The following is a 17,394-nucleotide window of genomic DNA, read 5'->3' as shown; positions in this document are numbered from 1 at the left end:
TTTTTTTGTTTTTTACCCACAGGTACAGATGACGACTGACAGAACCCTTTCTACGATGTTTCAAGAGCAATGTGAGGCATCGTCTTCTGACTCTCCTCGGCAGGACGACAGCAAGCAAGCTCAGTTCCTGGCTCTGGCCGTGGTCTACTTCATTTCGGTTCTGATGGTGTCCAAGTACCGCGACATCCTGGAGCCTCAGCGCGAGACGGGCAGGTCAAGCGCCAAGCCGGGCCACGGTGCGCAACGCCATCAGGATGCTAACGCGCCCGCTGCTGCAGGTGAGTCCTCAACTCTCCGAATGTTCACGCTTGTCCATTCACCTGCCGCGCATGTTGTTGGAATGTGGTTTATGTCGTTGGCTTCTTTTGTTAGATTTGTTTGTCTTTACATAAGAAACGGTATAGTCTCCAAATCACCCACAAGGAGGAAGAACAAATGAAGTTACTAAAAAAAATATGTATGGAGGTATTTAATTAATGGTTTATTTTAAAACGTTAAAACGTTTAAAATATGAACTGTACAGTCTTCAAATCACAAATGTGGAACAGAAAATCGATATACAAAACAAAAGAAAAAACATCTCAGCTCAAACTGTCATTTCCATCATTGTCACAAGGTAGCGCACCCTCACGTTGCTTGAATCTACTTCGGCATGAGAAAATCCAGTTGTCAGGCGGTGTACATTGTGGCGCGCGTAGGCCAAAATGAATTTCGCCTCCAGGGATTAATTTAAAAAAAAAAAAAAAAAAAAAAAGATAAACCACATCCTTGGCACACACATGCCACCATGGACAAAGCCTCTGATTTACCACAAACGCATTTCAGATGTTCTAGTAGGCTTTTCATGACATTGTTTTGCTTTCTAACAGAAGCCTGATGGTTATGCGCGAACACTGACGGCTACTTTGAAGATAGCATGAGGCTGTCATCACTAAGCTTATGGTGTTCATTGGTTGATGAGCAGTGGCGTGTTTGCGCCAAACATTCCTCGTAGAATTATGGCCAAAAGGAACAGAACACATTTTGCTACATGCATGGTCTGTTTTTGTTTTGTTTTTTTTTTTAAATCATGTGCTATATTTTACTCTTCTCAAATATTTTGAGACTCCACTATATCCCGGTGGTCTACAAAAATAAATAAAAATGTAAAAATAAATAAATAAATAAATAAATAAACTACTCCAGGTACCTCCAGCTACTCTTGATAATAATCCACGTTCCGATCACCGTCACGAGCGAGTGGAGGGTGTGCACTTGACAGGTGGCGATAGTAATGGAGAGGCCCAGAAGCATGGCAGCCCCCTGCTTTACAGGAGGACCTGAAACCAAAAGACGATATCATCAAGACCCCAACTCCCATCTCCTGCCAAGCAGTGAACAATGAAACGCCACTGGACAAATTGTATTAGACAGATTACAACTGTCCAAAAACAAGGAAGGACTCCAAAAGACACTCACTGAGGTAACGGAAAAGGAATCCAAGCGGGATGGAGGCTGCTAGGACTCCCAAGTACACCAGCTCATCGGGAGACATCGTTGCTCTGCAAGACCAAAAAAATGGTGATAATATAGGAGAGAGTATCATAAAGGTTCCAGGACTGGTGTCACAAAAGATATATTTCAAATCCTAAGACATCCTGTGGCTTTCTCTTTGTTTAGTGCGCAAGAAAAGGAGCGCATTGGGGCAGGACAGCATGGGCCGTTAAGGGCGTCCTGGAACGACGGGAGTATAAAAGAGCGGTGATAGAGATAGAAACCATATTGGGTCGCGCGTTGGCTGCCCGATAAATGACATAAATCCTGCGTGCCAGTCAACACCGCCTCCAGGGATTAATTTAAAAAAAAAAAAAAAAAACGAGCATGTACAAGCTAAGTGACGACAAGGCAGTCGCTCATTGCCCAGCTCCTCTTTTGCTGGTTTTGGTGGAAGGCGAAGCACATCCCGGCCGGCCGGTTCTTTCCAGCCACCGTCTGTCAGCGGCCATTAGCCGAGCAATCTGCCAGAGTGAAATGGGATCAAAGAGGTTGCTGGAAGACAGAAAATGGGGGAATTCGCCCCACTCTGAGAGACAAACCATTGTCTGGGATTCGGAGCGGACCACTCGCAGGCTGCCCCCGGCCCCGCTAACCTCATTAGGGTGCAAATATGACCTGCCATATTTGTTGCATCTCAATATATGTGAGTGTATAAGTGGAATGGAATCGAATTTATTGCCATTGCACATGCAACAAAATTCACTCTTAATAGTTGCAACTCGTCGAAGAGACATGACAGTAGCCAACAGAGGGAGACAGAATGGAGAAGCCTGTCCCGTCTCTAAATGGTGAGCTGATTTTACTTGATTAAAAAGAAAAACAAGGACAGAGAGGGGGGAAAAACACATCCCAAACGTCGCATCTATAAAGGAGGGGCACAGTATGGGAATGGAAAAAACCTCTGCAATAGCCACATGAATAAACTCAAATACCTGCACATGCGGGAGGGGCGGGGTTATCGTGTGCAACATGTGTTTTTCTGTCAATATATTTGATATGTTGCACCCCGTGTTCCTAATGTTATGGACGGTGAGTGTATAATGCAATTGATATATGAGTCTCAAATATTTTATCATTTCTAAAAATGTTGTCAGTCTTGGACTTATGTTTCTGCGCTCTTATTCGGGTCTCCCTCAGAAGCCACGCAGACATTTGTGGACCCTCCAGACCTTCCTCCAGCTTCAGAGGAGCGATCGTTTCCCCACAGCGAGCCGAGCATCCCGACCGAGGGGCTCGTCAGCGTAATCAACGGCCGTGAGCCCGGGCCGGACCGCGCCGCCGGCGAGCTCTTCCCCGAGCCTCCGCCGCCCTCGTCCTCGGGGCTCAACGTCAAGGAGATCCTCAAGAGTCTGGTGGCCCCGCCCATGGAGGGCGTGGAGGCGGGGCTACAGACGGTCTCCTGCCCGGACCTCGCGGCCGAGGCCCAGAGGGCCCTGCCCATGCAGTTTCACTCCTTTGACAGGTACCGGGGGCAGGAAAACACCAAAATGCTTTACGCTCACGCGTTGATGACGACAACTCGTTGACTCAACCTTGACAAGACTCGTCAAGTCGTGTCGTTCAACAAAATTAGTCCTCCAAACAATTACTTCAGAATTCAAGGGGAGGGGAAAACCCGAAGCACCGTGTAACAGGTGAAATCATTCTGATTTGGTTTTTTTGAATCATGAACATCAAATCAAGAAAAATATTTATATTTTTTTGATTTGATGTTCATGATTCATGATAGCAACGTGCCCATTCGTCCACTGCCGCAAAGACAATAGTAATTCATGCATTTTTTTAATTACAGTAATTAATTACTTTTTTTAAATGTAATAAGCTCATTTAAGGCAATCTCAAATGTCCTAAAATGAACTTTTGCTTGTAAAACATCTTGAATGACTCACCAGGCAAAGATTAGCGAGAAAAACCACAACGTGTAATCCTCAAATTTTTGTAAGCTGAAATGTGGACATCTTCAGGCAGCCAGATGACAATATCCCCTGTAGCCGTTCGTTTTTCTTTGTAGCTTGAATGCGAGTCTACGTCGAATCCCGTGACTCGAGTCCTCTCCACCTGTCATTCGAGTGCACTTTATACACGAAGGCCAAAGAAAATGCAAGATTGGCCCACGTAAACCCGAAACCCCCAACCGATTCGTATGCCATCCTGACGTGCGAGCAACAATGCGGGGCTTGTAATGCATGCGCGGCCTCCGAGGTGAGCCTGATGAATCGGTTTGGGGGGGTATGAAGGTGGCGGGGGTCTCCAGGGTGTTGATGACAGATTAAACAGAAGCGGTCCGTGCGGCCGCGTCCGCCTGAGCCTTCACGGCGCTAACGCGACGTGGCAGCCCCAAATGAGTTTCTACAGCCGAGAGTATCGTTTTTGAAACCCTTTCACACACGCCGTCTCGCCGTATGACTTGGTCTGGCGTCTCCCGTTCGCCGTGTCTGATTGTTTGCCACCTGTCAGACAAATGCGCCGCCGGCCTTTCATTGGGCTGTCGGGATGGACGCAGATTGAACTTGACGACATCAGGAAGGAAAATGGGCGCGAGGTGAATGACTCCGCGCCGAGAACACCTGCTTGACGTCATTCAAAAAGCAGTCGAGAAAAGCTCACTTGGGGTCTTTCCCAACCTTTGAGGTTCCGTATACCCCCACATGTCGTCCAGTCCGAATGCGGTGCTTGTCCAGTCGAAATATCGCAGTCCTCCTTCCGAATGAGCTCCCCGAGGTTGCCTCTCGTGACATATTTGGGCTTAGGATCGATGCAGCCAAATGATAATTGCTTTCAATTTCAGCTCCCCTCTCTATCTTCCTTTTGTATCACGAAAGGAAACACGCCAGGATGAGGTGAAACGGGCACCGCGGAAAGGAAGCGCCCACACGGATATGTTGTACGGTGCGACGTGGGCCTCGTTAATATTCATTCCCAGATTAATCCCCGCTTTATTCGGCGCAACTCAATTAAGACAATCCTATTAATAAAATATGCTCCAGATAAGCCATGCATGATTCATGAGCGGCGGGCTCATGAATTATTCACGTCAAATGTGAGCGAGCGGGGGGGCGCGGGCGGCGTTCCTCCAGCAGTTCCCTCGTCTCCGGGAGATGTTCTGATAGCTGTCGATGAGGAGAGCAGAAGAAAGGGCCGCCAGATAAATGATGCTTGTCATCAGTTAGCTTCAGAGCGCAAAAAAAAAAAAAAGGAAAAAAAATCTCTGGAGATGAGGATGCGTACTTTGGCGAGCTTTCAAGCTCCTTCTCTCACTCGCTGTTGGCAGTTTTGATCTGCGGCGCCGAGGAGAAGAAAAACAAAATTAGTGCAATTTTGGGTTTGTCGTCAGCCGGTTGTCAGGCAGGGCTCCGAATGGGTTTCAGCAACACAAGATAACTATGAATAATGAAAACCGTCGGCCCAACGAACCCTCGCACCCACACGATGATCGGCAAACGTCTTCTGCAGAGTGGACTCAAAAGCTTCGCAATTCGGCGTCACCCGCTTGCTTCCGAATGGCGCTCATTTGCGGGAACTTTCGAGTCAGCGACTAAGCCACTTTGAACCAAAATGGCCGACTTCCTGTTGAATTTCTGGCATGGGTCCTCGAGACTTTTTTTGGGCAGCCTTTTCTCATCCACGTCATGTTTATTTTGTGTTGATAAGTGTCAGGGGATGAAATGTATTTTTTTTTCCTCTCCAACTTTCCAGGGGGCGCTACCGATTGAACTTTGTAGGATTCCTGTTCTGTTTCGAACAATGGCCTTTGGAGACTTTTTTCACGCGTACTTTTATGTCCACCAAATTTTGTTTTTATTGCTAAAATTCAGTTGACAAAGCAAAACTTTATTTTTTCTTTTCATCAAAAGATTTGGTGGGGATGTGTTTATTTATTTGTTAAAAAATAAAACAAAAAAACAAAACAAAACGTGAACCAGATCTCACCCAGCCGTACTCTTTCCTTTGCTGTACATGCCGGGGTCACATCGCAAGCGTTTCCTGTAACATGCAACATGAAACGGAGGGATTGTGCGTTGTCCGGCTTTGAGCATTTCCAGAGACGGGCCTCCGACAGACGCAAGCTTTTCGCTTACAGACCCAAACGGGCCTCAGCTGGCTATCAGCTGTCATCCGACATCCACACAAATCCAAAGAGCAAACGCAGATGCGCCGAGTACAAAAGTTCCTGTCTTTGATCATTGTCCAGTCACGAGCGATTGCATCACAGATCGGCGGCCATAAAATGACCTTTCTCTCGTGTATCCTTGGATGGATGGATGGATTGACTGATTGAGGCTTTTGTGTTCATCAAAAACAAGACGGAGGCTTTATTCCTAAAAAAAAAGTGATTATTTAGTATGATTGTAAGCCACCATAACAGAATGCAGTTTGAACATGTAGACAGCACTTCCATTCTTTATACTCTGTGTGTGTGTGTGTGTGTGTTTGTGTCTCTACTCTATAGCCGTAGATGCAACTAATTGAATGTGAGAAATTAAAAAAATACTTTTTTCATAGCATAGCCCATTTTCCAAAATACTTTGTCTCAGCTTCATGTTTTGTCGCGGGTCAAAGTGACTCAAGATTCATTTGAAAATGTATCAAGCAAATGCGGAAGATTCGTCTATGCATTATAATCCAAATGTAGTCAAAGCATTTCGTGTTTGGATTTTTATTTGGGTAGTGGGGTGGGCAGCATGTATAAAACAAATAAAATAAAAAAAAAATGCTGTTAGCTTGATGCGTGTCAGATTGTGATGTTGTGGCGTTTGGACCCGCAGGAGCGTGGTGGTGCCCGCGAAGAAGCCGCCCCCGGGAGGCCTTGCCGTCACTACGGCGGGGGGCAGCCCCGCTACCGGCCCGGTGACGCCCAACATCTTTGCGGCTACCTCGAGCAATCCAAAGAGCATGATCAACACCATGGGTACGTCTGCTGCCAGCTCCCTGAACACTCCCGTTATGTTGCCGGTCCGATTTTTGAAAATGGCCAAGCAAATTCCATCCTGATTTGATCCAGTTCCATTTGGAGTCCACACTCCAAACGCACGTTTGTTTGAAAACATCCAATCCACTTTGAATCAAATTTGCGTTGGGTGAGGATTTGCAGTCAAACCCAATTGAATCCAGATCTGATTCAATTCACTTTCGGTGAAAATCCACACGCCATAACAAATTCCTTTGAAAGTATTTGTTGGATTTGCTGGGTCAGAAACTGTCACATCAAACCAATTTGAAACTTGATCGGTTCCAGATCAAGTCAGGTAATGGAAAAAAATAATCAGAATGTCTTCACTCCCTGTTCTGATTTGGTTCCAATTTGCAATGCTCAGAAGGGGCCACAAATTGAAATCCCTCCTGGTCCAATCCAGTTAAACGTGGGTGAGAATGCACAAACAAACAAAAAAAAAAGGTCAAAACTGAATGCAGATCTCTGCTGGTCAAATTTCAGTGAGAATCTGTCCGATTCTGGTGTCAATCATCATTGCTCGATTTTCTCACCAATTTGAATCAAATTTTGCACATTTATCCAGGGGTCAAGCATTCGAAGCAGTTGTATTATGGCAAAGAATGCGCATACAGTAGCTGTGCAGTCATAAAAAAAATGAATAAATCAATTTCAAAAGTCAAAATCTGTTTTCCTTGGATCGTGGAATCAATTCATTTCAGACCAATTGTGAATGTGGATGCGGGTTTAAAAAGGGCCACATTGACTCGTGAACGTGTTTGGTTTAAAAAAGAAAAAGAAAAAAAAAACCACACATACAAACAACCATGTGATCCGCATTTACCCACTCCCCCCAAAAAAAGACATTTTCCTTCTTCCTAAACTCCACCAGATGGCGCTGTAGACTTCCCCATGGCGGTCTCGCATGGAGCCGGATAATAACAAGCTTTGTTTGAGCCTGCAGAATTCCCCCTCCTGCAAGCCAGCGACACACTTGCCTCCACACGAATGCACTTGTGTTCCGTGCTTGATATGTGCGCCGTATATTTCGGTGTTGACATTTCACTCAGCAGTCTCACCATGAGGAGCGCCGTTACCTTTTGTTTGCACCCCCCCCCCCCCAAATCCTCTTGCTGGGTTTCTTCTCGCAATTCCTCGCAATTCACTTAACGGGTCACTTTGACCCGGGGCAAGATGAATTCTCCGAAAGGGCTTCTTTCTACAGCCTCATTATGCCTACTTTGCCGAAATGTGAAATGGACCCGTCACCATTGGATTTCATGCTGATAAGCGTCTTAACTGGGTCGATTTGACCCGCAACTTAACACGAAGCTGTCCAAACAAACAAATAAATAAATAAATAGAAAATTAGCAAAAAAAAAAAAAATTCCCCTCTCCTCAGTGAGCCTGTGTAGGAATGAGGCCAATGCAGCGAAAAGCCAGAGGCGTTCACGCAGACACCCCCACCCCTCCGTCCCCCCGTCATCTCACATTGTTTGGGGGTTTCCCCCGCTTCCGAAAAGCACAACATGCTTTATTGTCACCATGTCAAACATCTGATGCCGCTTCAGGTCCAGGGTAGCACTGGATCGCTTGGCGGTTCTTCCCGTTCAAGCTGCGGCACCATTGCAGCACTTCACTGCATCTGGAGGTGACGTTGATGTGGGAGTCAGTCAGGACATCTTCAGTCCGATGAAGTCAGTTGAATCCAGATCTGATCCGGTTAAGTTCGGGTAAAAAAAAAGCATTAAAAAAAAAAAAAAGACGAGGGGGCGGGGGTCAATATGTCAAAATCTCCTGGAGTGTTTGAATAAAACTTCTAATATATGTGCGGGCGAACAAGTTGCTGAAAATAAATTGAATCCAGATCTGATCCGGCTGCGAGTTTGTCATCACGTCACATCACTTCATTTTGGAAATTCGAGTCATCCATTCCAGCCCTCATAAGAAAAAAAATATCGAGTTGCTTGCGAAGAAGTTGAGTCAATTTCTTTTCCCCAACCCCTTTGCTCACGTGTATATGACATCCCATGTATGTGTTCTTTCATTGTATTTTTTATTCTTTTTTTTTTTTTTTTGTCAATTGGAATGTGAAATGGTGACTGTCGTCTTTGCCGTGTTCAGGAGCCATCGATGCCTCCGCCGGCGGCGCCGGGACGTCGTCCTCGTCCGCCCTCGTCAACGGCGCCACCAGGAAGAACCTCCCGGCTGTGCAGACGGTGGCGCCCATGCCCGAAGACACTCTTGAGAACATGAGGTACGAGCAACAACCATCCTCGAGTCAAGTTTCACCGACCGGAAAGAGCAATTTTCGTCAACAGCGTTTCGGGGGGAAAATGGACCCTTTGTTGAAATCAAACATTTTCGAGAAAAGCCGTTCAAATTTCCCCAGTGTGGGACAAATAAAGGTTATCTTATCTTATCATAAGGCATCATAACATTTGATTCGTCCAGCTCGAGCGTCCACAGCGCACTCTTTCTTTATGATGACCTTCATTTGGCATGCCGTCGATTTAGTTCATTACTGCTGAGTCATGTCGCTCCTGGTTTTTGCTTCTCTTTCTGGAAATAGCGACACGCTTCGAGTCACACAGCTTGCATACATGCCCAGAGACACGAACTAAGAGCATCATTGCTACTACGTAAAAGATGTCATCCAAAATGTTTCAACAGAAGCAAGGTCGGCAACAAAATCAAGCTAATGTTATCTGTTATTTTAAACATAAGATGGGGACAAAAGAGAAAAAAAAAAAACATTTTCAAGAGCTTTCTGCGGCTACTTGCTATTTGAAAAAAATATTTTGGAATAACTGCTTAGTCGGATGATAAAGGGAAAAAATTAAAATCATTTTATTTTTGGTCTCCTAAGTCTTAATACCTCCAAACCAACCTAAATTTTTTTTTTTCACTGGGAGCCCACTGGCCCCTAACCTGAAATGTGAGGGGGTCACACTGTAAGTCTTAGGAGCAAAATGCCACCGTTGGGGGGGCAAGTCTGGAACTTTTTTACAAAAAAAAAATAAGCAGAACATTTTTTGAGGTCTGGGGGGGTGTCATTGGATTTGTCTTATGTTGTAATTGTTCACTTGTGATGAAAAAAAAAAAAAGAAAATTATATTTTTGAACGTTTTTTTTTTTTTTTTTTTGCTATTTTTCAGAGAGATAATTGACCCATGAAATTGGCCAACCGATGAATCGGTCAGGCCTGAAGTGACACAACATGTCTCTGTCGTTCGTGAAATGTTCTCGTTCGGTGGTGGCATGTCAGCCAAGTCTGGAATGAGCCTTGGATGGATTTGAGCCTTTTCTGCAGAGAATTTGGTCTGCATTGTGTTTGTGTGTGTGTGTGTGTGTGTGTGTGTGTGTGTGTGTGTGTGTGTGTGTGTGTGTGTGTGTGTGTGTGTGTTTTGTGCCCGAGTGCCCTTGCCTCCTCTCCCCTCGGCTCTAATAGTTTGTGACAGTCCCGCCGGGCTCTTTCTGCACTCACGTGTGTCCCTCTGCACAAATCGGGGATCAGTTGCCATGGCAGCCGTGCCCGCCGTAACCTGGCGTAACCCGCCACTCAATGATGGCTCAGTTTCACAACAACAACAACAAAAGAACAAAAATCCCTCATTTCATTTTGAAAATAGATGTAGTAACAAAGTAACAAATTCATGCATTACTTGTGTTGCATTATGAAAATTAATGATAAATATTGAATGAAAATAGGTCACTCAATGATGGCTCAGTTTCACAACAACAACAAAAGAACAAAAATCTCTCATTTCATTTTGAAAATAGATGTAGTAAACAAAGTAACAAATTCATGCATTACTTGTGGCGCATTATGAAAATTAATGATAAATATTGAATGAAAAAAGGTCATGTCCGATTGATTATTTGATATTTTATGACTGTATTATTAAAGAAAGCAAATTTTTATTTACTGAAATTTACACAAAGGCACAAGAAGGACTATTTAAAAAATAAATAAATAAATAAATAAAAGGATCCAGCATTATGAAAATTAATGATAAATATTGAATGAAAATAGGTCATGTCCGACAGATTATTTGATATTTTATGACCGTATTATTAAACAAAACAAATTGTGATTTACCGAAATTTACACGAAGCTACAAAAAAGGACTTAAAAAAAAAGCATCCTTATTTTAAATGTATGCTGAATGTTGCCACGTTGGCCTTTGCAGTATCACCTCCAAACTGGAGCGAGCGTTGGAGAAGGTCGCCCCACTGCTGAGGGAAATCTTTGTCGACTTTGCGCCCTTCCTGTCCCGAACCCTGCTGGGCAGTCACGGACAGGAGCTGCTCATTGAAGGTACGCGCACGTGTGATGTCATCACACACATTTTTTTTTTTTAAACAAGGCCCCTACAAGATGCAACACATGCATTTTCATTGGGGGAGGCAGTGCAGTCACGGACAGGAGCTGCTCATTGAAGGTACGCCCACGTGTGATGTCATCACACATTTTTTTTTTTTTTTTTTAAACAAGGCCCCTTACAAGATGCAACACATGAATTTTCATTGGGGGAGGCAGCACTTCATCAGCCAGCTATCAAGTTACACTTTCCAAAAATTGACGGATGGGATTTGAGTAGCGGATCCCTGCATGTGGTGCAAATCCACACGGCCTTGCGACAGACACATTTTTAGAAAGAGAGAATTGACGAAAAAGATTTGCTAGCACACGGGCTAACAATGAGCATTCATTCGAAGAACGACTAACATTACTGTTGTACTGAGAAGCCAAGGGATGAGCTGAGCTTTTGCTTGTCTTATACTACCAGCGTGCACACATCATAAGACGCACGGAAAACTTCCAAGGCTCTCATGTTCGAAAATTGAAATGAAATTTGGTGGTTTTAGTTTTGAAGCAGCCATTTGTGTGTGTGTGTGTGTGTGTGTGTGTGCGTGTGTGTGTGTGTGTGTGTGTGTGTGTGTGTGTGTGTGTAAAACTTGCTTTTGTTTGGCATCTTTTCACAGACAGCTATTACCACCCCGCTTGTGTGAATGTTTGCAGACGTTTTATCTGTGTGTCGTCCCAGATGGGGATAAATGTGTGCTCATGTGCACGTGTGTTCTTTAAATACTGCCTGAATCGGAATATTTTTCTCTGTTTAACACAAAGCTAAACCAATATCAGCTGGAGTGCAGCGATTGAATGTCGGCTAAAAATAAGCGCCGCCAGAGAGAAAGGATGACACTTGACCCACTTTGTCGAGCTTCTTTGTGTGCCGCGTTGAGTTCAAGAATGGCCTTTAAATCAATACGTTACCTCGCATCGGCCCGTTTGATCCCCATTCCAAGTTATTCCATTTTTCACCGTTTATTTTTCAGCTGGACAGACAGAGAGCGGAATTGAATAATGGCAATTGAATAAATGGCATTTGTTTTCATGCTCTTGCTTTGCTTGCTGGAGGGCAAACGTGGAAACGGTTGCTCTTAAACTGGGCTTCCTCAACCCACAGTGCCCCGTGCGGTGTACCTTGGGGGGTTCTCAGAATTATTTGCAGTTTTTTTATTATCTTCTGACATAAATGTGCACGTGTATAAATGGGGATTAGCGCACCCAGGGAACGAGCTTAATCCAGCAAGCACAGACGATAAATTCTGTCGAACTAGTGTGTGAATGCTGAAGCGCCAACTTGGCACTGAAATCCCGTGCAATTAATTGCATTGTTGAAATATTGAACATTTATCTTGTGGAACTTGAATTTGGGATGATTAGAATTAGCCAAAAATTCTGGAAGGAGGAGCTACATCTCAATGTAAACTGTATTCATTTGGAAACGTTATTATCCAAATAGAGCGTTCCAAATGTCCAGAAGGAGCGGAACATTCTTCCACCGTGTTGTCGTTTCTCACCCTCAAGAATGTGACAAGCCCCTCAACTCCACCCCAGTGGCGCCATCTACTGGTTTGTGTTTGTCATGAGAGTTTTGCGGAAGCTTGAATTGCACAGACGAGCTGGGCGAGACCCTCTTCCACACCTACTGGTTTAAAAGCTTCTCGAGGAAAATATTCAGACATTTGGATTCCAGTTGGCCCGAGAGACGGCAGCGAATGAGGTCATTTGACTTGGAACAGGGGGGTAATTCAAGTCATTGTGCTGGAGAGAAGTTGCAGGCTTCCAGGACTCAACAGCAGATCCCAACACATTTTTTCTTGCATTTTGATGGTCACATTTTGAATTCCATTTCTCATCCCAAAACACGTCCTGCATACTTTTTTTTTTTTTTTTCATCTTTATCACAAGCCGATCTCATTCTCCAGTTTACAAAACTCAAACCCTGGAAGTCAAAATGATGTAAACCACTGGTGTCAAACTCACTTTCCGCCACCTCATTTTATGTGGCCCGCGTGGCAAATCATGTGCGCCGATTTCATGTTTCTTGCTCAAGTACCAAAATTACACATTGTCCTCACGTTTAATAACATTAGGGGGTTGCCCCCCCGGGGTCATGACTCCTTTTTTAGCCAATGTGGCTAAACAGGATGAAAATCCCCGAGCCCCATCTGAACAGATTTAGCCACGGCAGCACGTCTTGACGTGGCGGCAGTGCCGTCGGTTTCTCCCCGCTGTCTTGCTCCGTATGCGCACGGCGGAGACCTTGTAGCCCAAGTAACGCGAAACACACTTCACCGAAGCTGAATTGATCTGTCTTTGCACGTTCCTTCACACATATTTCAAACTCCAACCCTCACCCTAAAGTCAATCCAAGCGTTTATTATCCCAATGGTTTGTGTTTCTGCCTGTTGCGGCTAGCAAAAAAAAAAAAAAGTTCTCAACGCCCGGACAAATCTGAGTATGTGTGTTTCCACTCGGATCTGTCAGTAGGCTGACAAAGTGAAGCACCGCTGAGTTAGTTGATCGCCTCCTCGCGCCGCTAGTTAGCAGCGACACGGCATGCAGCGACTGCGGCCCTTTTATCGCGTTCAAATTCAAATATTTTTTTGCGCTAATCTTTGCAGTTGTTGATCGAAGTCCCTTCCAACTTCCTTCCGTCCTTCTCCACCACTCTGGATCGCACAGTTGGAACACTGTGCGTCGGTGCACAGGCGCACCGTTTACTCGTAATTATGAGCCATCCATCACTCCTAACGTTATCCGGGGTCGAGCCCCCCTTGTGCCCCTTGGTGCCCTTTTTTTGCCTCACCCTGACCTCTCACTTCCCCACCGCAGGTCCCCCCCCAATTTCCCCTCACCGACCCCCCACCCCCCCGCAGACATGCGGTCTCTGTTGCAATTACGCTGAGCTGCGGCCGAGCGGGAGCCGGTGGCCGACGCGCCAACAGTGCCGCTGTTGTGACGGCCGCCGCCCGAGACGTCGACCCCCACAATGCCGCATTCACCCCAGGCCGCTGTTTACGCCGAAAAGACTGGCAGCTCCCTGTTTCGAGAGAACGCATTTAGTTTGTCTACCGGCGCGAGGCCGGGGTCAGACGACCGCCCGACTCCCGCGTCACACGGTGCTGACTTACGGCGCGGCGTGTCACCGCCGTAACAAGAGGTCGACGGCGGCAGCGCCCCCGTGTACAAGAGAAGGGTCACTTGGTCTCAGAGCCTTTACGGTATGCTCCTTTAGGGCCGCCTCGGCCAGGCCAAAAAAGGGACGGCTACGTTGAAGCGTTGGCTTCGGACGCGCCGCCACTAGATGGTGGCGGCAAACTTCACAACATCTGGCCACCATCCGTTCATGTTGCCGTCGAAACCAAACTCCTTTTTTCTACCCACTGGCACTACGAAAGTGCGTGCTGAGAAGAAGACGCCAGCGGTGTCCATTGAAAAATAGCTTCATGTCAGAAAAAAAATGTCATGAAGTGCATGATGGAAAAGCCCCGCCCCCCCCTAAAAAAAAAAACTGCAAAGATGTGAACTTGGCGGCAAGACAATTTATTTCATTGCATTCAATTTTATTGGATGTTTTCAAACTGTGCAATTAGGAAAGGCACTCGCGAATACAAACACAAAGTCAAGGTCACTTTTTTTTTCCCCACAACCTGTTAATTAATTCTTAATTCAATCAATATCGATAATTGTCTTCGGCCAGTTTGCAGACACGATGACGGCGATCTCCCTGGCGGGGCAACGTCATCAACCAAATCCAGCGAAATGAAACACTGCCGATATTTGCAAAAGTGACACACTTGAGGGTGCTGACGCCGGCCGGCCTCATGAAGCCATCACGGCGCAGCCTCTGCGGCTTTACCAAAGAGCCGACGTGTTCACTCTCCTCTGAGTGACGGCCTGTCATTCCGGAGACGACGACAACTTCTTCCAGTCTCGGTGGCCTTTAATGAGCGCAAAATGAGTTGCCTTCTTGTTTTTTTTTTTTGTTTTGTTTTTTGGTGTGTGTGTGTGTGTGTGTGGATGGGGGGGGGGGTGTTGCAAAAACTGCAGTGTTGTTTCGACCACATGAAAAATAACTGGAAGAAGGAGAGAGATTGACATTTGAGCTTGAAATCCAGTCAATATTTTGGAGTTTGTGTCGGCTTAAGAAAATATTAAAGTGTGTTGCACACGCTGTGCTGTTGACAAAGTGTCGTCTAGCTTCTACAACACTACATCCAAAAAAAAAAAAAAAAAAAAAAGGGAAAATGCAATATGTAGAGGCTAACTGCGTGTTTTTTTTTTTTTTCCCCATTGTCTCTCCAGGTCTGGTGTGCATGAAGTCAAGCACGTCGGTGGTGGAGCTGGTGATGCTGCTTTGTTCTCAAGTAAGTTTGCCTTCCATTTGTCTCGGGGATCGATTGACCCGAGGTGTGTGCTTCCAACCGCTTTGACGGCGTCGCCTCGCCTCTGCTGGATAGCTTCATATTTGCCATAATTAATAAGGTCATGCAATGCGTATGTATCATCTTCACTTTTAACCGTCGAAGCTTTGACCTGAAACCGAACAAGAGGGTTAAATAAAACGGTCTCCAGTATCTGTGCCGCTGCCGAAAGGCGTGCTTTTGTTGATGTCAAAAGTTCCCGCCGCTGACAACCGGCAGCAGCGACTTTCTCGCCTGGCTTCATCGCCCCCCCACCCTTCCGGGCTCTCCCCCCCTCCCTGACTGACTGATTACCTCGGAACTGACCCTGCGAGGCTCTTGTTAAGCCCTTGTTTTAAGCAAGGTCGGAGCCCCAATGTAGCAGTAAGAAGGGAGATATTTAACATACCTTCTGTCAGCCCATCAGTCTTGCATCGGGACGGCCATAAGGAAGCCATTACTTGGTGCCTCTTTGGTGGATCCAGACACGAGAGGGCGGATCGGCTCAGCCACCGACGTCTTCTCTCCGCCGGGGTGCTCGGCCTCGCTTCCACGGGAGCTGTCATTCAGACTCCAACCAAAAAAAAAAAAACAAAAAAAACGTCCAAATGGGACAGCCGGTGTTGAGTTATTTCAAGTTCAAGAGGGGCTCCCCTTTCTGCTGCTTTTTCTGCTGGACATTTGGATTTATTGCACGTGAGAGCGTGCCGGGTCTGCCCACCCCCCAGCACCCCCTTCATGATTCTCCCTGGATCCTCAGATAGCATTTCGGCCACAAATGGGACAGCCGGTGTTGAGTTATTTCAAGTTCTCTGAGGGGCTCACCTTTCTGCTGCTTTTTCTGCTGGACATTTGGATTTATTGCACGTGAGAACGTGCCGGGTCTGCCCGTCCCGAACCCCCCCCCATGATTCTCCCTGGATCCTCAGATATCATTTCGGCCGCTCAAGAGCTTTCTGCCATTTGGGGTTCTGAGGATGAAGTTCAGGTTGAAGCCCCGCCAACTAGAAGAGCCGCGCGTCCTTTCGCACAGAGACCGGCCACCGATGGGTGTACCACCACTGCTGTCGCCATTAGCAACCGCCGAACATGACAAAAATAGACACGGTATGATGGTTTTTGCTCGGTCCGAATCCACTCTAAATAGGGGGATTGCCTGTGCAGAAAACCCCACAAATGCTCAAGTAGTTGACGCTCCACCCAAAAGGGTTTGTAATGTCCTATGGTTGCCACAAGATGGCGGTGCAAGCACGACCTATGCCGAAATGAAACTCCTCAACTCACTTCAACATGTTGCCTTGGCACTAAGATGCCACCAGATGGCACCGGAAGCTTAAATAGGGGAGCTTTTCAGCAAATAAGCCAAAATTTAATAGGCTATGTTTTTGAATGCCAAACAACAAACCTGTCAACCGAGGACACGCACCAACTTGATCAATCGTGCAAAGCAGCAAATGCCCCCCCCCCCCCCCCCGCCCCTCTTCGCAATAATGCATTGGGACAGCTAGCGGGGTGCTTTGCTGACCCTTGAACCGAGACTGTTTAGTGGCCTGTCACTTTCCTGCATGAATTAGCGCTAATGACCCGCCTCCTCTTATTCTTGCATACTAATAGCGGCCGTCACGGTTGCGCAAACGCCGAAGCTTCTCCGCTTTCCTGGGCCGAGCGAAAAGGTCAAGCAGCTCTGTTTCTTGTAACAGTTTGAGTGTACGCGAGGGAAGGAGGGGAGTGAGTGGGCGGAGGCGGAGGCGGCGGCGGCGAGAAGGAGCGGAGCCAGTGGAGATTTAGTGATGGAAGGCCTCCAGATGTGGAGAGTATCGGCCAGCAGATAAAAGCAAAGGCTCCGGACGCTCTGACAGGTCGGATCCAAGCGCTCACAAATACTCGCTGCCCTGCTGAATCTCAGCGAGATGAAAGCGGGGGAATCCAAAAAAACAAAACCCCAGTTATGGGATTTGAGGTCCATATCTGTTTTCTGTCATTGATGGGGAAAATGCTGAAAATGATCCTGCTGCCCGCCCGAAATTTTCACAATCCGGTTTTTGGTCGTGATATGGGATTTGGAATTCATTCACTGTCATTTTTTGAAATAAATTCTTTTGGAAAAAAAAAAATAATAATTTTACACACACACACATATATATATATATATATATATATATATATGT

General features: G+C 46.1%; 1 protein-coding gene across 1 annotated transcript in view; it reads left to right on the top strand.

The window, feature by feature from the left end:
- The window catches only part of LOC109513661 (neurobeachin-like), a gene marked incomplete at its 5' end in the record, with an annotated part of 140,511 nt that overhangs the window by 21,452 nt on the left and 101,665 nt on the right, over positions 1–17,394 (top strand). The window contains 6 exons of the mRNA XM_019866240.1: positions 104–278; positions 2,674–2,998; positions 6,303–6,445; positions 8,591–8,723; positions 10,660–10,787; positions 15,129–15,190. Of these exons, the coding sequence (XP_019721799.1) occupies positions 104–278; positions 2,674–2,998; positions 6,303–6,445; positions 8,591–8,723; positions 10,660–10,787; positions 15,129–15,190 (966 nt within the window). The remainder of the gene's footprint in view (positions 1–103; positions 279–2,673; positions 2,999–6,302; positions 6,446–8,590; positions 8,724–10,659; positions 10,788–15,128; positions 15,191–17,394) is intronic.

Source organism: Hippocampus comes, unplaced genomic scaffold, assembly GCF_001891065.2.
Source record: "Hippocampus comes isolate QL1 unplaced genomic scaffold, H_comes_QL1_v1.1 scaffold11, whole genome shotgun sequence".
NCBI classification, from domain to species: Eukaryota; Metazoa; Chordata; class Actinopteri; order Syngnathiformes; family Syngnathidae; genus Hippocampus; species Hippocampus comes.
Note: the sequence above shows the minus strand (reverse complement) of the source record. Positions and strands in the feature narration are given on the sequence as shown.